This window comes from Athene noctua, chromosome 23, assembly GCF_965140245.1.
Source record: "Athene noctua chromosome 23, bAthNoc1.hap1.1, whole genome shotgun sequence".
NCBI lineage: Eukaryota > Metazoa > Chordata > Aves > Strigiformes > Strigidae > Athene > Athene noctua.
In genome coordinates, this window is record NC_134059.1 from 4,548,650 (window position 1) to 4,575,810 (window position 27,161).

General features: G+C 43.9%; 1 protein-coding gene across 4 annotated transcripts in view; it reads right to left on the reverse strand.

Moving 5' to 3' along the window:
* Positions 1-27,161, reverse strand: part of ANKS1A (ankyrin repeat and sterile alpha motif domain containing 1A) — a 110,033-nt gene that overhangs the window by 71,697 nt on the left and 11,175 nt on the right. For 3 of the 4 annotated variants that reach the window (XM_074925659.1, XM_074925660.1, XM_074925658.1), the window contains exons 2-7: positions 10,846-10,926; positions 9,921-10,077; positions 7,918-7,980; positions 1,802-2,098; positions 1,010-1,085; positions 607-708 (exon numbers count right to left, since the gene is read on the reverse strand). In XM_074925659.1, the coding sequence (XP_074781760.1) occupies positions 607-708; positions 1,010-1,085; positions 1,802-2,098; positions 7,918-7,980; positions 9,921-10,077; positions 10,846-10,926 (776 nt within the window). The remainder of the gene's footprint in view (positions 1-606; positions 709-1,009; positions 1,086-1,801; positions 2,099-7,917; positions 7,981-9,920; positions 10,078-10,845; positions 10,927-27,161) is intronic. The other variant, XM_074925661.1, reaches the window with a different exon arrangement.

Genomic DNA, 27,161 nt, shown 5'->3' on the forward strand with positions numbered 1-27,161 from the left:
AGACAGCGTAATTACAAGGTATGAATTGAGCTAAGATGCCACATTTCATACCCTAACTTGGACAAACACAAGAGGCCCAAGCTCCTTTATAAACCACAAGTAATCAAGGCCATTTCTGTAAATCTCATCTGCAAAATCCATGCCCAAGCCTCACAATGAAGTGAGGAGTAGGATCTAAGACTATTTGCCTACACAAACACATAAAGGATAGTTAATCCAAAACCATTTCTAAATCTGTTACTTTACATTCTGCAAGCAGATTTAGGCTATCCTTAATTTTAATTAACTTCTAAAGTGAGTTAAACAAAGCTCAATTAAGCCCGTTTAAACTGTAAAAGTCATGCCACACTCCTTCAGCAAAGAAGCTAATCCCCCTAAATCCCCCCGAGACATCCCCCTGCAAAGATCTGGTCTGGAGACAGTTCACCCAAGCTTTTAAGCATCATTCCTTCCAACACCTGTAAGATTCTCATCAAGGGACCTGACCTGAAGCTGCTTTGCTTTCAGCACTTTCCAGGACTAGAGAACAAAGCCCTGTACTTGCACTGGCACAATTAGCACCCCAGACTTTTCTCTCCTGCCTACACACAGAGCTACACCACTTACCTTCAATAAGAGCTGCTATGTGTTGGCTTTTCTGAGAAGGAAGTTCCCTCACAATATCCAGAGCTGTCAGGCCTCTGTTGTCCTTTATGTTCACATCAATACCTATGGCAATAGGTGTAGAGAAGGTAAAAGGAAGAATATTTTCTATGTGCAAATTAATGTCTTTCATCAAGTCAGATTCTGTATTTGTAATCATCACTGGGGGTGTGTGTGGGGGGGGTATGTGCTAAAAAATGCTGTAGAGAGGCAGACCTAAAGCTGAACACCAAGAGTTAACCTCTCCTCTCTCTGAGGAACCTTGATAGCTGGTTGGAGAGACATGCTGCCACTCTAAAGGGGTTTCCTGAAGCTCTGGGTGAAGGGATTGTCAAGTTATTGCTTCAGAAGGGGATCGCTCTCTCACCTGCAGCCAGCAATATTTGCACCACATCTGTCTTGCCAAACAAAGCAGCTTCGTGCAAAGCACTGCCTTTTTCAGTCTGCAAATTAAATGGAAAAACAGGAAAATAGCATGAAGCTAGACAGTGGGGAATGGTGATGGAGGCAAGTTTTAAAAGGTTACAGAAGCAATAAATATACAGCATAATAAATAATTTATTAAGCCATAAATATACAAAGTGTGGGCAACACAATCTCCAGCTGAGGACAGACTATCAGTATTATTACAGTGCTGAGCGTTTGGAATGGAAAATGGGGATGGGCTTTTCAGAAAGACATGCGGGCCCGGGTTAGAGACCCAAGAGAGGACTTGCTCTCACCCTGCAGGTGAGCAAGAGGTCATGTCCTGAAAAGGAAAGACCATCGCATACAAGCTATTGCTGTGAAAACAGCATATCCACAGGTGGCTTGACAGGAAGAGACACAGTTTGCCTCCATCACTATCAAAAGCTCACAGTACTGAGGGGCAGAATAGCTCAGGCAAAAGGTTTTCTCCCCCCCTCGCTACATGCCTGGGGCTCTCTGTCCCACTAACAAGCAGGTGTGAAGCATGCACAGCACCAGAATCCCTCTGAGCAGCTTCTCAGAGCAACCAAGAGCCGAACAAACAACCCAGAGCAAAACAAAGCCAGCGCTCAACTTTCATCAACGATCCCTCTGGGAGGAGGGCGAAGTGCAGCTCTCCGTGCCATGATGACACTGGTTCTCCACCCCCCAGCAATCAGAGCAGCCCTCCAAACACAGAAACACCAAATACCTGATAGTTGCTATCCATGCCAGCATCCAGGAGGACATGGACTACAGTTTTGTGACCATTCCTAGCTGCCAGGTGCAGGGGAGTGTGTTTCTTAGTGTTGCAGCTTAAAAGATTGGGGTGAGCGTTCAGGAGCATCTTCACGACTTCCAGCCTCCCGTAGAGCGCGGCCAGGTCCAGGGGAGTCTCAAACTTGTTATTGCGCATGGTGGGGTCGGTCAGCTCCTCCAGAAGGACCTTCACCACCTCTGTGTGGCCGTACTGGGCGGCGCAGTGCAGCGCCGTCTCGTTGTCGTTGTTCTGGGGAGGGGGGTCACAAACGCCAGCGCGTCAGAACGGGGGAGAACAGAGCTGCGCCGTGCCTCACTCAAACCATTGAAGTTTAAATGCAAAAACAAGACAAAAAAAAAAAAAAGCAGTCGGGAAGCAGAGAGCCCAGTTTGAAACAGAGCCTGGAGCAATGTTTTCACCATCTCACTAGGCATTTACCAGGCACAGCCAACCCCTCATGAACTCATCAACTGACCCACCCAGTAAAAGCTTCAAAACCAGCCAGAACAATAAGCTTTACTCAGATATGGGAAATCTGCTCTATGGGAAATAGGTGTTATATATGGAATAGCTTGCTTCCACGGCACTGAGGTCAAAATCAAGGGACCACACTACAGTTTAAGGGATTGCCGAGCTGCATCTGGTTCCCCATTAACTCTGCTAGCACCTGGGGAAGGCAGTCTGTTCTTTGTTGGCACCATCCCACACTCTGAGGTTCCACAAAATCAAAAGGCTGCAATATACCGTAGGCAAACTGCAGCATGAATTCTATCTGCTGGGGCTTAATTGTCATCATTTTAGATTTAAACTTCAATTGTTTCAAATCCTACTTATCCTGATTATTAACAATCATTCCACCTTTTCAATTCTGAAGCTCGCAAGCTGGCTGGTTAGAGAAAGGGTGCATTAAATTACATGCAATTTGTGAATTAGAAAGCACTGCAATTAGATCACTCCACTAACAAGCCAAGGTCTCAGGTCAGCTGAGGGAAGAGATGTCCAAGCGACAAGAGAACACCTCCACAGTGAAAGCCAGACCCAATTAACTCATGCAGCATCTGTCAGGTTAAAAAAAATCAGCAATGCAAAGCATTGAAAGACAAGCAACCTAACACATTTCCCTTGCAGGTGCAAAATAGGAACACTGCCACATTTAAGAGCCTTTTCTCAAATTAAATTCACCTCAAGTTTCTAGTTTTACTATTGTGTGTTATACACAGAGGGATTTCAGTTTAAGGACTTTAGATTAAATATCTAACTTTTTAGATAAGTACTGACTTAGATAAATACTTATCTAACAATTTGACCCCAAAAAACTTCAGTACAAACTGTTACACACTTCAACTTTTTCTGGAAGAATCATGGTTGAATTTGTCATTTTAAGAACAGTTCCCATTAAAAAAACAAAACAAAAGAGAATGTGCTTGTCTTGATGAAATTGGGAATACTCCGTTAGAAACTGAATTTGATCAAAATACCTTCCTTTTTGCTTTGAGAGCACATGCATTTTTGTGGACACCAGCTCACAGGAGCAGCCAGTATTTTGCACCGTTTCACAACCACGCTGCAGAACTTGCTCTGTTGTACAAGTACCTTAAGCCTATTAACGTGTTAGGTCATTCCAAGGATTACAGGAGTCATGCATGCAAACTCCCATTTGTTTTTATCTGGTATTTGCATCATTTTTCAGCCACATGAAAAGCGTGAGGGAAGCAGGGAGTTCTGGAGAGGAGCTCTCTGCAGCTGCAACTTGTATAAAAGCAAAGACCAAGGAGGCAGGAAGGAGCAACAGCCACATGCAGAAGTGAGATATTTAAGGAGGTAAGGAAAGCACAGCATCACTGTTAGCACAGAAGTTCAAAGTCAGACAACAGGCTTTATACTCGGAGTGGCAGAGGCAGCCATGGTGAGGGAAGGCACATACAAGTGGACAGAAGTTACTGCAGAATAAGGTCTGCACATAAAATATACAAACGGACTGAGAAGGGGAGAGAATAGAGAACTACAGAGATCACACCTAGCCATCAGCCTAAGCTGCTGGTCTCAAGGCATTTGAAAGGTTGGTAAACCACACTGTTCTTATTTGAGAGGGAATGGAACCCAGGTACCAGCAAGCCCAGGGCACGAGGTCCTCCACCTGCCCCACAGCAAGGGGGAGGCCTGCTGCCAATTTGTGCAGAACAAATAGAGAAAGTCAGCCCCCCTCTGGAGCAGCGGGTATCTGCCAGAGAGCCATGGGGGTATGCACTGCTCATGCCACGCCAGCCCTGGCTACCAGGGATTTCCACTGCTAGGACTGTCCCTGTCTCATCCCTCCCTGGCACAGAGGCCGTATGCCTCAAGGGCACTTTAAAGCACGCAGCAACTCCAAACACCTGCCTGACGCCTCAAAATGGGAACACAACATGCTTTAATAACATAATTGTTGGAGAATTCCCCCATCTTCATTGCAATTTAGTCTAATTTTCCTTAGGCAGGTCAGGGCTCTGATGCTCAGGGTGAAATCCCCAGACTTTCCTCCTGCAAGAATGATCACCAGGTGGTAAACTCCCCTGAATCACTACAGAAAGTCTTTCCCCACCACAGACTGTGTACTGGAAATTCCTGTTATTGCATAAGTCTTTATTGCCTCCATTTTGGGAGAGTTTTGAGCAGCCAAAAATACTAGAGCTGAGCCAGGCAAGGGACTTTGCCTCCCTTCCCCGCATTGCCTCTCCAAGCACGAACCAGAATGGAGCCTGCACAACGAACATGAGCACTCAGACGTACATATTTATCAGAGAGGGAAAAAGAAGATTTCTTTCCAGCAGCCAGAAGGCATATGGGTTCAACTTCCAAAACTTTTTAGAAAAATAGAGCACTCAACAGGGCCCGGGGGCTGCATTCTTGCAGGAATCCTAGCATCCCCCCAATGCACAGTTGGGAGTGAGAAGCTGGGCTTGCACGATGCCCGCCTACAGACCACAAAATAGGAACACAAGCAGAAATGCCTCTGCTTTCATATGGGCTCCATCAAATTTTCCAAGCCCTGGTAACTAGATACAGCATACTGTAGCCCTTATGCTCCTCATCACATGCTAAAATGGAGAAACTACAGCCCCTTAAAGTGTATCTGTCTGCAGGCCTGTTCCTAACACGCTGTAAGAGGGCTTTGACTGAAGAAAGAGAGACTTGGTTTAAATAAGGGAAAGTTTTCACGCTTTCTAACCTGCAAAGATTTGAATGGTCATATAAACTGCCAAGGGAGACTATAGAGCTGTCACTATCTGAGGTTTTTTTAGAAGCTGCCAGGTAAACACTGGTCAGGAATGGTTTAGATAGACCTGATCCTGCCACAGGGCTGAGAAAAGAGGCTACATGACCTTTGGGCCCATCCAACCCATTTCTAAGATTGCTTTGAAGGCTTTTTTCCTGTGTGTGCATATCTAACAGAGCCCTATCAAAACCCTGCTATTTGCTGATCCTAAAGCACAGAACAGGGATGTCCTGCAGGCATGCACTCCACAAAGTTTCAATTAAAGGCAGGCCGAAATGAAAGAGAAAAAAACATTAAGCAAAATCCAAACTTCACCAGGAGGTGCCACCCAAGGCACATCACAACCTCGGGCACAATGCAGGCCAGAAGAGTTGGCTGGAGCTGCCTGGTCAGTTGTACCATCTCCTTCCCTCCTGCAGCACACGACTTCCATCAGTGTCCCACACAGCACTGCCAGGAGCAGAGTAAGGATGAACAGGCCTCATTCCTTCCTACAGGTGCCCAGCAATGCCAAACACATTTCAGGAGAAGAAAAAAAAAAAATCCCCATATGTCCAACAAGCTTTTGGGAGCTCTGCGGGTGGGTTCGCTGCCCGGTTTCATTTGCAGACTCCAGATGGTAGGCTTCCACTTTTCTCAGCAGCCCATTTAGATTTATAGCACTTTAAACCCAATCTGCATGATTCATTTGCTTCCAATTAAAAAAAGACCAGTGCACAAACCTGAGCTATGTGACAGCTTTTTCTACTTTGGCTCTGCTCAACTGGTTGGTTCCTTCATACAAATTAAATAACCAAATTCAAGATAGCAGGAGTGACTGAAGCAAAGTTGCTTGCTCCATCTCTTAACTCCGCTTCTATTATTTGCTTTTCAGAAGTCCTTCAGGCTGTAACAGACTGCAGGGACCTCCTATTGAACAGAAGATGTTGAAAAGGAAGGGGCATAAAAAGACAGAGTTAACTATTTCTTTAGTTTTTAGGACAGCAAGAAGCTTTTTTATCTATTCCTCAACAGGATATTAAATTGTAGTTCAGCCCTCTAAATACTTTCCCCTTCTTCTAAATATCCCAAAATGTTTAGAAAAATGAAACATGTCGCTTCGATCATTTCTGTATGACATCCCATCCTGCATGGGAGCTGGAAGCACCAACTAAGCGAGGACTCTTACACTCTGCACCTGGCATTTTTGTGGTTCTCCCACCTGCAGGCAGGCTACTGAGAAGGTTTGCACATGAAGGTTCGCACAATGGGTATGATTCCACATGCTCTTCATCAAACCTGGCCAGAAGCTGGTAGAAAGCTGTTCAGAACTTGTGAGGAACCTAACAGATTGTGTATGAGTTCTATCTCTCTCCTTAAAACCAAGGCAAAGATTTAAAAAATGCTCGCCTTGTTCTTGAGAGCATTACAGCCATCTTGAAAACCGAACTGAGAATTTAAAATAATGCACTTGTCAAAAATGTAAAATCCAAATTATAATACTTCATAAGCAAAAATCCCCAAGAAAGTGAGCTCACGATATAGCTCATCTTTACATTCCCTCTTCATTCAACATTTGAATGGTGGAGTGTGTAAGGCTTTACTCTGTTACTGTCAAGGCTTTAGAAAACTCCTTTCAGGCAACTGAACTGCTCGCTATGATGTTTCCGCAGAAGACATTTGTTGCAAAATTTTCATCTGGATTTTTGTAAAAATCACCAATAGGGCTGAACTTCATATAAATATATTTGTGCTTAAAGAGGTATGCACTAGAGTATTTCCCAAAATAGAAGCCTGCAAAAACCAAACGTAATTCCCAGCGGTTAGCAAGCTCAGGAACTGCGAATGTGTGTTTTTAAGGCACTGCGGATCAAGCAGAATGAAAGTTTTAACTAAACTTTGAGAGACAGAAATCTGCCATGGATGGCTGGACCTAAAATAATTGGCTGGAAGCAACTGTGGCATGGTGGTTTACAGCAGAAGTATCTCATGATAAATCAGCAGACTATTATGCCATCGCTGGCTTGCAGCTTCACTATAAATAAAAATGAAAAATGGTGTCTGAGAAAACACCACCAGGAACTTTCTTATCTGCTTCCTCAATTGCTCAGCCTCGGTGCATCGTAAGTGCTGATGTCATGCCTTTTTGTAGCTCAAGAACAACTAAAAGCAAGAGAGGAGCAAAATAGGCAAGAAAACAGGAACAGAAGACTAGGGCTGAAGGGTCAGACGACACAACAGACTTAACATCAAAAAAGAGAGACTGATGCAATAAGCAGGACATGAAGGACTTGGGAAGGGAGGCTTGAACATTACTGCCTTCCCTTCTCACCACCACCACCAAAAGAATTAACTGTCCATTCAAACGACACAGCATTATGCATTCTGTAGGAGAAAAGGCATGAAAATTCACTCCAAACAGCCCACAGAGAAAATGCATCCATGTTTAAGCAGGAAAAAAAAAAAATTCCTTCTCTTTGCATTTATCAGCAACATTAGCACATGAAACAAAGCCTAAAGCATTTTAATTGAAATAACATTACCTTTTGGAAGTCATCCAGCCAAATCAAGCAAACTGACCATCACCGTGAGTCCTACAAGGCTAAGCAATGAAGGAGCCCCCAGGAAAGTAAGGAAAAGCTTCCCTTAAATTATGTTTCTATAACTGCTTTGAAGAAAGAAACCCACAGTAAATAAATGGTTGCATTTTACTTTTCCCCAAGCAGCTGCAAACTGAACAGGTATTATTGCAACTGGATGACATTGCACCTGGAAGCACACGAGTGCAGCTTGGAGTAATGATGCAGTGAAATGCTGACAGCAAAGTACACACCTTGGCATTGATATATGGGTCAAAGGGGCCGTACTTTTTGAGTTCTTTGATCTCAAGAGCATTCTACAAAAAGGAAGAGGAAAAAGAAAAAAAAAATGTGATCATGAAATGGGTGAGATATAGCAACAAAGCAATGGGTGACTCCCAAGGGGTGGAAATGACAGAACACAGCATCTTGTTCCAGTCAAAGCTATTAACAGCAGAAGCCATTCCAGCTGCTGATGCCTGTAACTTGAACCACCGTGCATTTCATTTACAAGGCTCCAAACAAAAGCAGCACAGGCTATTCGGCTGATTTCTCTCATTTAAAAAGGTTCCTACTCAACAGACATTAATGAAACATTACCTGGGAGAATTACACTAAGCTTTTAATCTTTTGCAAAGGTTTCCCCTGTACCTGCCCTACTCGGAGCAGAACAGTTTACACTCAGGGCCCTCAGTCAATTCTTATCAGATGGATTGTAAACAGCTAACTACACTTCTCAAACCTATTTAAACAGGCTGAATGCCTGCAGCTGTGCCTGAAGACATTATTAACCACAGCCCCAAACTGGAAAACTATCAACAAAGACATTAAAACACACACTCATAGTTATTTCTGCCCAATTAAAGAGGGGTAGTGAGTAGCATTACCACCATATTTTCCATTTTGTGATGGTTTAGAAGCAACCATTTAGCCTTGGAGCAGCCTGACGCACCACGTTAGCCATCACACTGAGGAACAGGAAACTTAAGCATGGCACTTCGGTCCCCACAAAGTATGGCTGGAAGCAGGATTAGGACTCCTAAGCCTGACTCAGAAGGGAGTTTGCTACTCAGCTTCTGTAAAGTATATACCCAGATCAAAATTAAACAGCAGAAACTCACAGTTCCCAGCTGCTCATCTGGACTTTGACAGGTTCTGCTAAACCTGACCCATGAGTATATGACCTACCTGTGAATTAACTTCTGAATGAATATACATTTTTAGCCTTGTGGTATTAAGGCAGAAAAACTTATTTTGGTTTGCTCCTCTCCTCCTGGATGAAAGCCTGAGTGGCTTAGGAGCTGATTCACAGGGACATTGCATATTCCTGCCTCAGGAACAGGACAACTAAGGGCTATTGTAGCTTTAACCATCCAATTTGGATCTGTCACTGCATGTCTGCCCAAGCTCACTCAGCCATAAGTGGTTCAGTAAGACTGCTCAGCTGGCCTCACTCAGTAAACCAGTTCCCTTATACCAAAACTCTTAAACAAAAGAAATATTTGGGTCTTTCAGCAGCAGCATTTCACAAGTTCCCCTGGAAACGTAAAGATACCTGCTGACTTCCACAGGGGAGTTACACAGAAGCCAGCCCTCCAAAGTGGACACAGCAGCCACTGCTCTCTCACACAAATCAATCCCTCTGCATCCTAACCCAAAAACTATCAGCTTGATAAAGGGAAGAAATCCACCAAAGAAATCCACCAGATCTTTTTTCTTGCCTGATTGAGAAAATAATTCTTAAAGATTAAGCTAGGGATTTATCTGGGGGCAAGCAGGGTTCAAATTACCTTACAACTGACAAATTAGTTAACTGGAGCAAGTGCTAGAGACAAGCCAGGAGAGTAGCTCAGAGCGCATGGCCAAACAAAGACTCAACAAAGCTGCTTTGATTAGTTCCCAAAGAAGGGAGCCAATGTATCCTTTGACAGAACTAGAAACCTTCTCAGCTATCCACCAACTGAAAGGAAAAACTATGGGTTAGTTTCAGAAGCCCAGTATGAAAGCAGGAGACCACTTCATAGGTGTTGAGTGGGTCTCATTTATGTATATGTATATAAACATATATACTTTACTCATTCAACCACTAACTCAGAACTGGAGGTATTTGCTTTAGGCAGAGCCCTTCTTATCCCACTAGCAAGTAGGACTTTATAACAATTGCTGCTAGTTTGGGAAGAGTCATGGGTCAGCTGAAGTCGTGTCCCTCCATCTAAGGGAAGCGATTCAACAACATATTAAAGAAAAATACGCAGACCTGCTCATTCACTTTAGTATGTGAAGGTCCCTGGTGGATGAGGAGCTTCACTATGTCTGCGTCTCCTTTCCACGCCGCCAGGTGAAGAGGGTAACAGCCTTTACAGTCTGCTACATTGGTTAGGGCATCATTCCTCAGCAGAACTTCCACCACATCCCTGCAAGAGAAGGAAACTTGAGTCCACAAGATATTCAGTCTTCGTTTCACAGCTTACTTTCCGCAGTAAGTATTTTACAAAAAGTTAATTTCAGCAGGAGTATTTCAGGGGTTCTCTTGAAATGTGGTTTTAAAGTGTTCCTATTAAATGCTGTCCAAGGGTGAGCATGTGTGTGTGTGAAAGCCATACTGCTGAGATGAGCTCAGGAAAGATCTATGTTACCTTCACACTAATGGAGCTGAACAGGGACTGAAGTCATCCACAAGCCGCCCTGGTGAAAAGTGAATTGCACCAGCACGATGAAGATGAATAAAGATTTTAACTCTATTCAATTTCTCAGTGTCTTAAGTAGCAATGAACAAAACAAAATTTACCACGCTGAAGACTGGAGTAAAGCAAGTTTTAAGTGGTGCAGGCACAGCAACATATTGGACACCAGACAGACTGCAGAGGACTGTTACTGGAGAAGCCACCTTTAATACGTTGTTATATCTTACCCAAATTGCTTATGAATAGAAGGATGGTTGAAAACCTCAGTGTTTTGCCAAATTTTTAAAGAGATGTATGACCATACTGTGCAGCAGCCAATGCCTCTATGGCTTCACTGCACTGATGTTCTTCACTTCTTGTCCTGAAGATGGTGTAGTGCTGCACCATCGCCACGTTTTCAGTAGAAACAGTGAAGACTGATGAATGAATTACACAGAAATCGTAGCTTGTAAAGCACACAGTATCCCCTGTGATCAAAGGCATTGTAAGATGACTCACTTATGACCATTCAAAGCAGCATGGTGCAGTGGGGTGTATCCAGTACTGTCAACGCAGTTCACATTTGGCCCTCTCCAGATGCTGCAAGACAGAAAACGTACAGGGAACACTTAGGCATACACCAAACAGACGGAGGGCTGGCAAGGACAAGTTTCAGCAGAGTTCTCACACCAAGGTGGTTATCTGGAAGCAAACCAGTGGCTGGACAGCTGTGGTTAAGAGCAGTAATACAGCGAACGGACCGCACAGCACCGCGTCGAGCAGAGGGGTTAGTGTCACAAAGCACGCAGCCGGTACAAGGATTCACTACTCTCTGCTTTATCAGACCACCCGGCTGTAAATCAGAGCTCCCACGTTCTCCTGCTACTAGACATCTTTCAGCCATACATGTGCTTGCCAAAAAGCATCTTCAGAGGGAGAAGTGTCTATTAAAGTTAACCACAAGACACAGTAAACCATCAGCCACCGCTAATTCACACGCCTCTGAAGAATTTTGATGGGTCTGGGAAACCCTCTTCCCCCCGTGGCAAGAGTCACTAGGGGTGTAAGTCAAAGACTGTGGGATACAGAGCCTGCTCTTGGTCACCAGTGTGATTCCACACTGATGCCTCACGGTCCAAAAATCATTTCCATCTGACAGCTGTTGACAGACCGTATGAAAGAATAGGTGGTCTCCGAGCACTTCTGAGAATACTGTTAACATCCCTCCCTTGTTCAAGGGTCAAACACCAAGGATTTAAGGATTAACCCTGTAGAGGATTAATCTTCCCTCTAACCCCTGCAAGGTGTCCTATTTAAAACAGTGGAGAAACACACGTGTAAGAAGCTGGCGCTGCCCTTTACTTGCTGTTGAAGGAGTTTGGTTTCTACTGCCACCCTCTCCCAGAAAGGGCACATAAACTCAAATCCATATTTTCTTACAAGTAAATTGAAACCATTCACCTTTCCTGAAGGCCGCCCTCTCTGTTACAACACATCGTTCCTTGTCTGCTGGCTTGTTTTAAACTTAATACATTCAAGAATTACACAGGATTTATTATAAGCCTAGACAATGACGTTTTTGCCAATACAGTACGTTTTCCTGCATTGTTTTCTTTAACTAGGGGTAGAACTTAACAGTACCCTCTAATACCTAATTTAACTGGCTTTAAAATAAAGTCAACTGTTGCTCTTTATGAAGTAGGCCTTTCCTGATCATTTCATTTCCTCCCCAGCATGGAATCGCTAGGATTCATTGTGTGATAGAGAGGCAGCCCAAGCAGGAACTAGTTTTTTCTGAAACAACAGTCATTACTAGAGGGCTTCTAGCCAGAAAAAACTCTGTACCACAGTGTATAAAAGCAGCAGGAAAGGCACCAAACCAACAGGAATCTCATGCAGACCAAGTGGAAATTCAGAAGTGAACTAAGCACCACGCTTACTCTCAAACACATTTCAGGTGGGACTCTGGTGCACGCTCTGAAATGGAAAGTCTCTCCCCTCCAAGTGACTCCTGATTCGGCAGAGCATTATAAAAGGCTTTGCAGTCCCGAGACAGACACGAGCTCCACTAGAGAGGCAGCTAAGGGGAAACTTTATCCAAAAGGACAGGGAAGCGAGCCACAAAATCCAATTTGCCAAGGATCAGAAGGCTTATCCAGAGGCATTCCCACACACCACCACACACCATTCCACGCTTCAGAAGCAAACAGCAAACCAATGCATGCACTGCATTTCAAGTGCTACTGACACCGTTTGCAGGATGATGGTTTAAACTACATCCAGAAATGTGAGACACCAAAAAAACCCAATCAGACTGAGTCCAGGAGGTGCCCTACCCCATCCAGCTGCAGCAGTCCTGACATATGAAGAGGACCTGAGTAATTCCCAGGCTCTGGTTTATTTTTGGCAGTGGGCTCATGCAGTGTGGTTGCCCAAATAATTTATTGCTGGATTTAAAGGGGCAATTAATGGTTAAAACTAGTGCCAGAGAGACTTGCGTGTAGTCTGGAGCAGTTATAAATACTGCACCTGTGCATCCCCTTGCACAGGCTTCTAACCTGACCCAAGCCAGAGTTCAGTGGTTTTACATATTAAACAGAGCTGGGTTTTGATGCTGAGCATAAAAAGCTTCAGGGTGTCCATATGAAAAACCAGCAGCATTTCTTTCAGCTGAAGTCATGAAGTAAGGAAAACCAAGGTGAGTGGTGTAATGGGCATAAAACAAGTCACTTGCTCAGTGATCCACCCAGTTGGCAGCAGACTGAGGACTGGAGCCCAGGCTATCTGTCCCCATCAGAGCATGGTCCCCCGGGGAGAGAACACACTGCCATAAACTTCTTTAAAATTTTTCTGGTTAATGCTTTAGAGTAAAATTCAAAGTTCACTCTAAGGTCTCAAAAGAGGAGAAAAAGTTGAAGTCCAGGATGGAGCTGCTTCAACAACAAGCACTGGGTACTGCAGAAGTCAACTGATAGGACTTGAAGATATTTAAAAAAAAATAAAAAATCTGCTGTGTCCTTTCTTCCCCCTTGCCCTTTTACTCTTGCAAAGAAAGAAAGCTTTTATCAAAGAAAGGTCAAATCACCCAGAAGTTCAGACTGAAAGGATCCAAGAAGAGTATTTATATTTAGATGTGAGGACTGCAGTGAAGTGTATCAGTCTCTTCCCTCCTCTTACTCTCCAGCTCCTCTAGGAGGGCCATACAGTTCTCCTGAATGACAGAAACCCAATCTTTCATCCCGTTTCTATTTATGCACTGCATAGCATTAGAGTGTCAGACTAAGATAAGATCCTGAACTTCTCATGTTAGATCTAAACACAGGAAAATTAACTCCACTATGGTCAGCAGAAACACAGAGCTGGAAAAACACTGGCATGGGAATGTTACTTCTGAAAGACACTGTGATTCCCTCAGAGCACTATTTGCAGCACTGGGTGAATCTGACTCAATGACATCTCGAGCATTATCTGTAGGAACTGTGGCAGAACTACTGGAAAAGCCCAGGCTCTAATCTAAAATATTAGGAAAACCCCCTCAGACGCTTTGGGGAGGAGGTGGGTACTCTGGGATTAAATCTTTTAAAGTTACAAGTTTGTCAGGTCTTTTCAGGCCAGCCAGTGAAATTTAAAGAGGTTAAAGTTAACAGGAACAACTCAGCAAGATCTTGAGATGTCAGGCTCATGGGTACACAGAGCCCTGTTCAGCCACCCCCACTTTGGGAACTCTTATTAGACAAATAAATATGGAATCGTGTCTAAATCCTCTTGGTTCAGCCCAGTGCGAGCACATTTCACAACACGGCGAACAATAAAAATTTTACATTAAGAATCAAGTAAGTGGGTTTCACGGAGACATAAAAAAATCACTGCGGGGAAATCAAGAGTCTGAAGCAGCTGGGCAGGCTCAGACCCCTTCAGAGGGGTTTCCTCTTCAAGCTACTGACCTCCTGCTGTGCTTAGGCACAGATGCTCACATCAAGGCCCAGGGCTTGCATCTCCACCTAGAATATATTACCTCCAATGGCTTGCAGATGAGAAATGAAATGAGAAAAGAGATGAGCACTTATTTATGGCGGTGAGATCATGCAATGGTAAAGCCTGAATCATTTCATCTTAACAATACCTACTTACAGACCTGTTGCCCTGATTTTACAAGGCAGAAGGGAAGTAATTCAAAACAGGGCAGTATAAACGTTGCCTTCGGCAAAACTAGACAAGACAGAACAGAATGCAGGAAATCCTAATGCCAGACCACTGCGACACTCTTCGAGCCTTGCAAGTCAGGGTGTAGATGACTACTTTGGAAGCCAATGAGGGCTTTATTCCCTGCTCTGCTAGACAGCCTTGGGAAATGCTTCCAGACCTCAGTTTGCCCATCTGTAAAATGGAAATACAGTCCTGAGAGAAGCATAGTACAAAGCCAAGTATTATCTATGTACAGTGTGATTTTGGGCTGTTTCTGATTAAACAGAAAAACAGATCCCAGCACAGGAAGGAGAATGCTGTAAATACAAGTCTCCAATAAAGCTCAGAGAAAGTCTGGAGGCAATTCAACTACCACCACTGTTTGCTTTCTTTTCCCCTCCAACCCCCCAAAAACCCCTTCACATCAAAGAAGGGGTTTGCTTTTATATTAGCAGTCTCTGTTATGAAAGCAAACTTCTCAAAAGATTACCTAGATTTCACTTCCCTTTTGCTGCACCAGGGTTCTACATTCTAATGACGTTTCTGATGTATCTGTTTGCTGAACATTAAGGATGTAAGGAAAGCTCTGAAAACTGCAAAATCTGTTCTGTTTAAACTAATTCTTCCACTCAGTTTTCTCTTGCTCCATGATTCAGCAAGTGCTGCAGCCTTTTAAATAAAGCTTCCTGTTTGTGAAAATTGCTGAATAAAGCACATAGCTTTAGGTCACGATAAAACCCAAGAGTTCCTTTAAACAAGACCATATTTGTCCTCCTGCTTTCCCATTTATTTTTTCCTGACCGTAGTAACTTTACTCACAAAATCATCTGAGGCAGTGGGACTAGAGCAAAGGCCAAGCCACCTAAAGAGCAACTCCATGTTTAAGTCAAACGGTGAGTCTGCAGAGCCAATTTATAGTCTCGCTTATGTGGGTTACAGAAGCCCTCAGAAACTTCAGGGACAGGTACTCTTACTCCTGCAGAGCAGACAGCAGAGGCCATTGCTACCCCAGTGTATTTACATACCCAGCACTAAAGACAAGCAGCACAATACTAGTGCTATCACTGCTTTAGATAGAGGACAACAGTCTACATGAGTGGCTTGGCCCAAGGTCACAAAGGAAGTTTGAAGGAGCTGAGAACTGGTCCCAGATGTTTGTAGGCTTAGTTCAATGCCTTAGAGACAAAGTGTCACAAGGGCAGTTAAGGCTGGAGGCAGATTAACTCCTAGTCCATTGCCCGGAGGACATCACAAGCAAGTCAATACACACGTCTCTGCTATTAATATCCATACAACTGCTAGATTTCTGCAATGCAAATGCAACCCTTGTTTGGTATTTCCTGCTTACGAACGGGTAATACAAACAGCCTCAATGCTTTGTGCAAGATTTTTGGTTTAGAAAGCACACTTAAATTTGTCTGAAAAGGCAGAGCTACCCCCACCTCACCGATGGGGAAGGGTACGGCGTGGTAGGGCTCTCAACGGAGCTAGGACCCCTTTCCTTGCATGCCTCAACCACTAGATAATACAATAGCCTTTCCAAAAATAAACTGTTGATGCAAGGAGAAGATTAAAGCAGAATATTCCTGGGGCAGGGGAGAAGATGGCTAGATCCCAAGCAATACTTTCTCAGCCCCTCTTGGCAGGCTTCAGGAAAGACCGCGGAGAGCAACCCAGTTAGATTCCAGCTATTGGAAAGGCTGCAAAGGAAGTCAAAGTGGTGATCTTTGGCTTCTACACTCCTAAACTTCTTTGTCCAGATTTTTCTTTGCTATTAAAAAAAAAAAAGCAGTCAGTTGGGATGATTACTCCCACCCAAAACTCCTTGGCTGCCCTCTTCCTATATTCTCGTCCACCCTATCATCCTCTTACGCCTTTCACATCCTCCTTTTCTCTCTCTTTGGCAGATTCCCTCCAAACTTGGCTGTCCCCCACCCAACAAACCAAGGAATTTAAAATTTATGCATCTGTCTGGTCTGTTCTGCTCAGGCCCGAAGAGTCTGCAGAGCACCTTGCTCAAGGGGAGTTTAATTTTGACTGCTGTTTTGAGCTTATTGTGAAAAACCTGACCAAAAAAGTTATTTCTGCCTTTGTTAGTATTTTCCACTAACTGCAGCAGTTAGCCCTAAAAGCACAATATTTAAGAGCTTGGTATTGTCATTTTAGAGCTGTAGTATCTTATCAGTTACAAAACCAAAATCAGACATACTATAGAAAATGTGGGTGGCCCTTTAATACAGAGGATAATTATATAATGCTTTGCAGAGAATCCCAGCACTTTAAACACATGCAGGAGTCTCACTTCACATTCCAGTCCTATGCATGAAGCATTTGCTGTATATAAAATTCTCCCACTAACATCACTGCCTCCATTCTTCTATTAGAAAAAATAAACCACAGTAATTTACATTTAGCATTTCAAACGTGATGATGTTGCCAAGCACTTTACAACCAGATTCAGTAATTACCTTCTACCTGACGTAGAAGTGCTCTGCTAAGGGCCAAGGGAAGAGGTACAAGTTGGTTTGGTTGGTTGGATTTGGTGTTTGAGTTTGGTTGTTGGGGTTGGGTGGTTGAGGGTTTTTTTGCATCAATTCAGACAAAATTTTCTTCTTGACTGACAAGGCTAAAATGCAACTTCATAGACTTAAATGAAAGGGAAGAAGCTGAATGATTTGAGCTAATACTACACGTGCTTCTCAAGTGCCTCTAGACTTGGGAAAAACGCATGCAAGAGCTGTCAGCAAGGATGTTATCCATAGATCACAGAGCCTGCATGACCTCAGGAGAGGTCTCAACCAGCTTTACATACTGAAAGAAGTAGGGAAGTTAGAACACAGTGTATTCCCAAAGCTGTCTGGAGGAGTGGTGGAAAAATCCTTCACACTGCAAACACTTAATTTACATTGATAAATCTCGATGGCAAAATGAATCGGAAAAGAATTACAGAGCTTGAATGATTATGAGTGAATTAAAGAGCGGATCTGGGTTCACGGGGCTGTCAGCTCTCCGACCACAGACACTGCGTGCAGACAACTCAAGCAGCGCAAGGCTGAGTATCTCATCTTAAATTGGCTATGAGATATGACTGCTCACATTTCCTCCCGCTGGAACTCACTGGGTCCTCAGCGTTGTACTTAAAAATCTAAAATGAGAGGAAAAAGGAGAGCACTGACTCCACGCACAAGAATTAACACGCTGAAGAGTACAGCACTGCTCAGCTGCTACAGCATCAGCACAGACTGACACACAGCTTTTAGTCTCTCTCCCTTCCAGAAAGCACCTATGATATGTGAAAAATCACCACTGAAAATCTGTTAGTTCTGGGCTGCAAAGCAGAAATTTTTCCTGGCAATTAACACACAGGAGCAGGAAAGCAACACCTATAAGGAAAGAACATTGGGATCATAAACATCTGTGCAAAGCATCCACTTTTCAAACATGAAAAGAACAAAACCGCCAGAGCAGACAAATTGATCCTACTGGGATTTGAACACACCGTTCCAGGAAATCTGGATACTTGAGACACAGTGCATAGGTTAAAGTCAAAGTTAAGGGGCACATGCATTAAACGTGCAGCCACTCAGACTGCTGAACCTGGACACAAAGGACCGGGAAGCATCAGTCATAAATCAACACAGCATGCCAACTCCAGGCTCCTTCCAGGACAGGAGAGGATGCCAACGCCTCTGCAGAGGAGACACGGGTGATGTGGGGATGACTCGCCCCTCGCCATCAGCCTCCATCCGATCCTGCAGCCACGGGATTAATGTTGTGTCAGCCCATGCAAAGCGCGACTAAACGCAGAGGTAACAAAGCCACTTTCAGAGATTCACGAGGCAGCAATACGAGATCTTACTGTCTCTATTTTTCCACACTGTCAGAACATACCTTCTTTCCTTACAGAAATGTAGGCTTACACCAGACAGAGCTGAGTCAGGCAGTCAATCTATCAAGGAACGACAATTGTGTTTCCAATTAGAGCAAACAGGTGAAGACACGCAGTACATATATTGCAAAGAAGAATTCAGTGCCTGCTGGAGGTGCTTTTCCCCACTCCAAATGCAGGCAGCTCTTTCCAGAAAATTCCTTTCAAGCACATGAAAAAGAATAGTTTCCCAGAGCACGCATTTCTTTGCACAAACACCTAACGAACCTTGAAAACTGAACTCAGTGGAAGCCTGCTGAAAGCATTATCTTGCAGCATGAAAAGATCTCCTTGAACAGGTAGTCTCCTCACTTAAGGGCAATTCCAGATTTATGGACATGTTCGTAGGGAGAATTTGTTTATTTTGCAGCTGCATGTGGGTATCAAGCAACTTTTATGGAAGTACTAAGTGTTTTCAACAGCCTTATCCATAAAATTGCCTTTAATTCTCACATACTCCCTGTGTACAACAAACAGCTCTACGTGGCAGGGTACGCTTTCACCTCATTTAGTAGCTGCAGTATCAACTTGCACTTCCCAACAGACTGTTTCAACTGATTTTAGATCAAGTTTAGATCAGGATTTTAGTGAAAAAGTACTTGCCAGCTTCAGCAAATCTTAACTACACATCTGCAACTTTTACTGGAAATTACCACCTAAACTTTCCTGGCACCCAAGTTCTGAAGAGGGACAATGAAGTAAGAGCACGAGACTAAAATTTCATCATCACAAACACAAAAATTAACAAATATTTAAATAAACCAAAGGGAGGAGGAGACCAAATCTCACATCTCAGCTAGTTCTCTGGTAGGAAAGAGAACGTGGCTGAAAGGAGAAACCACAGTACAGCTTTGTAATGCTACAATAACGAAGAGAAAATTGGGGGTGAGTTTTTACTAGAGTGACTTTTTGATCTCCTACATGCGTCTGGATTACTTTCCTTTCAAAATTTTGGCCAAAAGAAGTAGGTTTGGCACGTGAGAAAAACAACTTTCTCCAGAGCAAAGCTGTCACACTGCCCAGTTTCCAACAGCAGGATGCAGAGAGCTGAAGCTTCCCAAGAGAGAAGAATCCGTGTGTTCAGAAGACAGTCTTGTCAACGCATCAGGAGGAAGGAGGCAGAAGCTTTCACCTGTGGGAATTACAGGACTTCCAATTTATGGTTATGGCTAACATCACATTTAAGGCTCACGTTCCCTGTAGTAAAGTATTTGCATATTACTAGGCATGCTAAACTATGAGACCAAATAGACAGGACAGATTAAAAGACTTAATCCTATTGCATGAAGTTAAATATGCATGGAAGGGATGTGTTAATACCTGCAAGCAAGAGAGAGCTGATGGTAAGCACAACTGAAAAAGCAGCTACTGGGGGACACCGATGCCATGTAAAGTCTGAGCAGCAAGACAAACCTTTGGCCATTTCACCTCCCTGCACACCTTCTCTTCCCTCTACAGCATCAGGACCAGAAAGAGAAGCTTCAAGCCATTTTGTCTTGAAAGCCTCAGGGCTTATTCTTTTTAGCACTTGCCACTTACTTGGCAACGGTAACTTTGCACGTCTGCAGCCCAACCCCTTCCCTATATCCCATGAGATAAATTAGAACCAAAGACATCTTAACAAGGCAAATTTTCCTCAAAGTCATAGGAGCACAAGCTCAATCGCACAATGCCGGAATGGATGGGGAGAAGTGGGGACTTTAATAAGGGCAGGACATGTGAAAATAACCCAGCTGACATTGCACAACACCCTCAGGCAGCCCGAGAGCTGCCAGAGCTCTGGAATCCGTAATCAGACCCTTGCTCTGCAGGTGCCCAGCAGCGAAGGCAGAGCTACTGACAAGGGATTCAGGTGAAAACGCTCAGGTTCAGTCCGGCCTCCTGGCTGACACAGGGCAACAGTCAGACAGAACCCGAGCCTGATCTGCTGCCCAGTGTACGAGACCCCACGCTCCCACCCCTCAAGTGCTTCCACTCCGCCAGCTCATTTCCAGCATGAAGCAATAGTTATGAACAAAGACTGCTCGCAGCCCCAGCCTCATTGCCCAACACCGACAGAGAGTTCGGCCAGCCTAACGTTAAGAGCGTGCTGTGAAAAAGCCAGCATTTCAACCAGTGGAGCAATACCACGCAGCAACTGATGCTCTAAAGGCCAAATTGTTCCTTTTCTTTATGAGTAGAGTGGAACCGCTCGCTCCTCGGATGCGGCAACTGGCTAAGGGCAGGCAGCAGGGAACCCGCATGAGCTCTCACAGTGACAGCAACCCCGAGAACAATCAGTTCAGGAACTGTAAAAGGCAAAAAGGTAAGCTCATCTATTTCTCCCAAAACCAGCCTACCAACTCCCACCCCTCATTTCCAGAAGGAGGGTGTTTCAGGTTGGTGCAAGAACTGCGATAACCACATGTTTAATCTCTGGGCTTGCAAGCTCATGCTATAAAGGAACAAGATAGGATTGGCATCGCTAATAGAAAAGCATCCACACTAAAATTCCTCACTAGGACGAGGGCAGCCCTACACTTACAGATGGCTCCTGGCAGTGGAAATGCATTTCTTTAAACTTAATGTATGGTGGGGGATGACAGTGGGCTCGGTCACCTGCATTATGCAAGGGGAGACAGAAAAGATGGGTCACGCGTGCGTGTTACGCTACATCAAAGAATCCCTCCGAGCAGGAGGCAAAATAAATAGCTGCAGGAGAGGAAAAAAGCAGGTCTGATTTGAGTGCATATGCTGCCCTTTATTCTTAAAAGCATTACAGACACTCGCTCTGCAATCTGCTCCCATTATGGGAGCATTTCCAGCTGATTACATGCAACGGAGCAGAGTTCACACACAACACAGGCTCTACATGCTGGCACTGACTACAGGGGTCAGATCTAAACAAAGCTTTTCTGAAAAAAATGCAAAAAAATTCAATCATCAAGAGAGAGAAAGCCAAGCAGCGTCTCCAGGGTAGAACAGCCAGGAGCTTGGGTTTGTGATGTGTACAGGGTCAGAAGCATCCCCCTTTCCACACAGGGCAGCACGTTGGTAGGAGAAGAAAAGGGAAAATGGGAAGGTAACATCAAAATGGTGTCACCCGCAAGTCCTTCACATTTGCAGCTCACAAACACTACCACACCTTACGACTTTGGCACTTAGCTCAACTGAAGACAAAACTCAGAAGAGGAGGTTTCAGAAGCAAAGAGAATGGAAGATGCTCACTGGAGCAATTTTTAAAAAGAGTTCACATTTAGCTTCTAACACATGTAACTATGCAAGATGCAGTCTCCACTAGTCCCTTAATAACAGTAGTCTCAAACTGGAGTGCCTACATTTGTCAGGGAGCAAACCCTGACCACCCAAGACGCAGATGTAGGATTTCACATGAAGTACTGAGGTTGAAAAGCTGCCTTGCAAAATGCTTACAAACCTCTTAATGAGATTTACTAAATACCAGTACTGAACAGCATCCTCCTCTCTTGCATCTGACTAGATGGGGTTTTGAGGATATGAGCAAAAGGAAGCAAAACGTTCCTGCAGAAATTCAATAAACTGAGCAGCATTATGAATGTCATATAAAACAGCCTGGAGCTGACAATATCACCGAATTGCAAACTGGAACTAGCAGCACTGCTAAGGTAAGCATTCCTCACTCTTCATTTGAAGCTAAGCTCTACTGTGGCCACAGTACTGGAGAAGATACAACTAAGTGGAAGAAAACAGAGTATTAAAAAAAAAAAATCAGATGCAGAAAAAAATCAGCAGGACACATCTAGAAGGTGCAGGCTCCCAGATTCTGCTGAAGCACAATTCCTTAGAATGGTGCAGGAGCTTCCCTTGGCCTTCCCTCCATTCAGCACTTCCAGAGAAATGGAAGCAAGCTGTCTGGGCAACCACAAATTCCTCATCAAAAAATACCAAGCAGCACACGCTGCAGCACTGAGCTGACTACAGCTGGCAACCTCGCACTGTATTTTCCCTCCCCCTTTTTCTTTTGTGAGATGATTTAACAAGCTACAAAATCCCAAGAGACATGACAATCAACCAACAGAAATAGAGCATCTTGTCTTGAACTGTACATGTCCATCTGCACTGTTCCTTTTTGACAAGACACAAAAAAGGTCCGAGTTTGGAGTAAAAATGTTGCCAAAAGGAACTTGTGCAAAGAAAAAAAAAAATTCTGGCAGAGTGCATTTCATTCCCACTGCCCAACATTCTCCCTGTACGGGGGGGAATTGATGCACCAATTAAGTGTTCCAGGATGGCAGAAAATGTGTCACCCTCTGCTAGCAATCTATTCTGCAAAATAACTACGTGTTCATTGTCAGGTGAAATCAACAGAATTAGAACAAGTCAAAGTTACTATTTTTTTTCCAGCACCTGCAGTGATCTGATCCCATAAACATCTCAGTGGGAATCTGGGATCTCGAGCAGGGAACTTTGCACCTAGCAGCACGTAGGAAAGGTGATACTTTATTTAAACGTGGACACTCTCCTCCTTGTTAAGCCTTAGATACACTCTATACAGAGAAAATAAACACGCCTTCATGTCTTGCCCCATCTCTCAGTGCCAAACAGACTGCTCAAGAGACCTGTCCTCTCCCCACTCCGGCCCACGACAGCCCAGCTCAGATGGCCCACTTGGCCACCGTGGCCTCAGCCTAGGCAAAACCATCTACACGTAACACCTTGTCATCATGAAACCCTGCCAGCCCGCTCGCTTCCACAGCAAACCAGTTCTTCCTTTACAGACTGGTTGCTGCCTAGAACTGATGCCCGACACACCGAACAGAAGCCCTTGTGTCTGACCTGGAGTAGATGGGAAACAGGTAAACAGCCAGAGAAACAAAGATTCAGAGACTGAATTGCCCCTCCCCTACATCAATTAAAAAGCAAACACATTTATTTTGTACCAATAACCGCATCTAGAGTGCACTTTTGCCTTAGGGAGACTAATAAGAGACAGGGGCTCACACAACATCCCATTTCCCTTGTGACATTGCCAAGATTGGTGACACGAGGGCTTTGAATTTACGCTGGCATTGAAACGCTTAATTGTTCAGACAGATGGGGAGAGGGCACAGCACACGCAGGGAGAGACCCCACATGCCTTCGGGAGAGGCTTGCGGGGCACCAATCCCAGTACATCACGACAAGCAGGGAGAAATGTTAAGCTTCAGTAAAAAGGAAATTTGTTGCTCTGATATTGAAGACTGAATGCAACGGGATGGGCGAACAGGCCCTCAAGGAAGGGAACATGGGACTGGAGAGTTAAGAGCCACGACAAGGCTTCCACTTAAGCATTTGGAGCAGACTTTGCTCTTCAACACAACCCACATCAGCAGTCAAGCTGTTTCACCCACACAGCTCGATTTAAGCATGTATCAAATCCCCAGTGCTCCGGCTTAATCAGAAGTCCCTGAAGGCTGAAGAAAGACACGGCTGAACAAGAAATTAACTGGCAACAATGCGGGACACAAACAAGGCAACTACATACCACTGCACTGACTCCAGATGAAATTCCTTCTTGATGAGCTTTTTAACTGGATGCCCAAAGAGCAAATAACAGGGAAACAACAGAGCAAAGACAGAAAGGGCAAGAAGGCAAACGGAAAAGTGACCCCACGGCGGCTGGGATGGGGACGTTAAGGACACACCTGAGCGGTCACGTTCAGAGAGCACCGTGATAAGCTCCTGTTCGTCCTTGGTATGCGACAAGCAAACGGAGAAAGCATCAACTTAAGAGAAGACAACAGCTCTCAAGAAAGTTTAAGAGCAGGATGGAAATTAAAAAGGACATCCTTTTACTCCAGAAGTATCTGTCTGACCCATTAAAAAGCAGGCACGAGAGCGAATGATCGAGGCAGTGAATTATTTCTGAATTTTCAGATAGCTCCCATAAAGTTGTCATTACTTGTCTATGCTATCTGTAGAACAGAGATAAGGTTAGAGCTTAAAAATATGAGTGTATAAGTCAGCCAGCCAAATGATATGTATTAAATGCTAAGGTTCTCTCCCTGCTAACTGCTTCTGAAGAGCTGTGGGGAAGGCCAGAAGGGCAGGTACCACTCCTCCGAGAGCTGGCAGAGACATCTGTAGACATCACTAACACCGGTAAACTGAATAAATAATGGAACAAGAAGCACAGAGAGCTCCTTCCCACACATTTCACTGTATACCTTGAGCTTCCAGCTCTGTTTTTATCCACCTGTCAGATTTGATTTTGCCCAAGATGACAAGCCAGCCTCAAACAGCTTTTTTCCTCACCAGGCAAAAAAACCACCCCACATTTCCTTTGGGGAACTTACACAACATAAGATAATATGTTCCAAACCCCTTAAAATATTTCTGCCCACTTATTTGAAAGCATACAAAAACATTTCTGGGCTTTTTCTCTGTTAAATACAGTTCTCCCAGCCAGGAGCTGCTTTTAGTGGCAGAGCCTTTCCCAGCCTAACATTTTTAATGTACAGAAGGAATGTATATATGTGCAAGTCAGACTACTAAATTATAAACTTATGCAGGGATAAAACTCTCCATTACTTCAAACAATTTCAGGGTCATTGCAACTCTATCCCAGCAAATAATTATATCTCAGCTGTAACAACTTATACCATATAACTACCAGGATCCTAAGGCATTTCAGACAGCTTCAAAAGCTTATCCACCACCGACAGTGACAGCTATCAAGATGGAAAGCACAAACTCCTTTTCTCAGACAGTAGCTCTGCACAGCTATCTTGGAGCAGCACTGAAGACCATTAAATTGTACCCAACTTTCCTGAGGAATTTAGAAGAAAAAGCGTAAGTCAAGGATGAGTGAACTGTGCGGAAAATCAGAATCTTTAATTACCTGAAACTGAGATAATAGGAGACCAAAAACTCAAGTCTTGTGAAGCAGTTAAGGTCAACACTCAAAAAAAAAAAAAAAAAAGCAGCTTACTATTTGTTTACACACACACAGTTTAAGTGCAGTGCTTAACATTCAGAAGTTTACTTCAAGATCCACATTTTTTTCATTTGTTAACTGCACCTCAAGAGCCAACATCCACCCCATTTATCTTTGCATCTGAAAAACTGGTTCCAGACAATGCCAGCCATACGCCCGGCACATCGCTAAAGCCTGACAAGAGTAGCTCAAGTTAAAAACGTCACATTCACAAGGATGAAACTCCGGGCACTATAATGGTGGTAAGAACGAGAAGACCAAGGCAAACAGCGACCTGCTTCTTTTCTGAGTAATTTTGAAGTTGTACGTCTAATCCACAGCATCTTTGGGCTCATTTCTAGGCCTGACAGGAATGTGGGGCTGGGCGCCTCACAGCAGCTCCCCTGCAGCCGAGCAGTTTCCAGGACTAACCTCAGCACAGACACCAAACACCACATTCAAATGACGTCCTCCATGTTGGACCATCAGAAAGCCCGCAGTTTGGGTTTTTTTAACCAATTCTCTTCTTTATAGGTCTTTATTTTCAGCGAAAAGGAATGTCAAGGATGCATTCTGTTTCATTCTTTCTGTGAAATAATTCCCACTGAGGTTAAAGGAAATATTCCCAACACGCCAAATCTAGCACTAATTACGCATGTCCTCCAAGTTCTCTGTGTTTTCAGCTGTTTCTAACTCAAATGGAGATGAGCCATAGGAGTTCAGACATATGGCTTCAGACTCCACCAGGCTGAAACGAGGCTGTAAAGAGAGCCCAATGTCACAAGGGGAACGCAAGTAATTTTAAATCACTCAAAGGTAGTTACTAACAACACTCCAGGACAAGCAGAAGTCATCCACAGGGGATCACAGGATGAATCGAGGTCATTTAAACGTCTGTTCCATGACAGCCAACGCTTTATCAGTCTTAACACTGTGCAATGAGAAACCGTGGCTTTAGAAAACACTGGGAAGAAGTACTAACAAAAAAAAAAGTCCACGGGACATACAGTCCCTCTCAAGTCATCTGATGGTCTTCACAACCCTTGCAACAGAACCAAGACCAGAATGCAAAGCTTTGAAGTCTCCAGAGTTCAAGGCTTTATTACAGTCTTGTTCCTAAAAAAATTGTGCTGATTTCTGAAATTAAGAGCAGTAAAGAAGGGTCTGGGGAGCCCATCTGTATCACTGCACGGGCAGGCTTCAAACCTTAACAGGCACTAGGCTTCTTTAATCGGATTACATTTTAAAACCGGCAATTTACTTTGCGATGCCAAACTTGAAAGGATTTCTCATAGTGTCTTAATTAGGAGGAGGCAGAAGTCATTTCACCTAATTTCCAACCCACTTCAATATTAGATTTGAAAGACCACCTATGACATCTTCAGTCTTGTTTGGCCTGAGCCTGAAAACCAGCAGGCAATAGGATTAGATATAAATCTAATGAGATAATGTATTTGCATAATATTTATGGCACTCGCTTTTAGACAGGGTTGTGCTCTTGCATCCTTAGTATGCAGCACTACAGACACTTCCTTTTAGCTGGAAAAAGCTTGAGGTTTATTTTTAAATTCAATTTCCCTTTAAAAGAAACCATGTGTTTAAGTAACAAGGGAAAAGTGCTAATGTAATTTGGGTTTACCAAACCTAAACAACATGAAGTCGAGCTCTGACTTTCCTTAAACTAAATAACACAGACTCTTTCAAAGAGCCTGGTAAAAGCCTTGCACACACACTCCTGTTTTAAAAGCAACTTCCCTAATTTTGTTAACATCCTGCTCGTTTCAGATCTATATACTGATTTTATTCAGA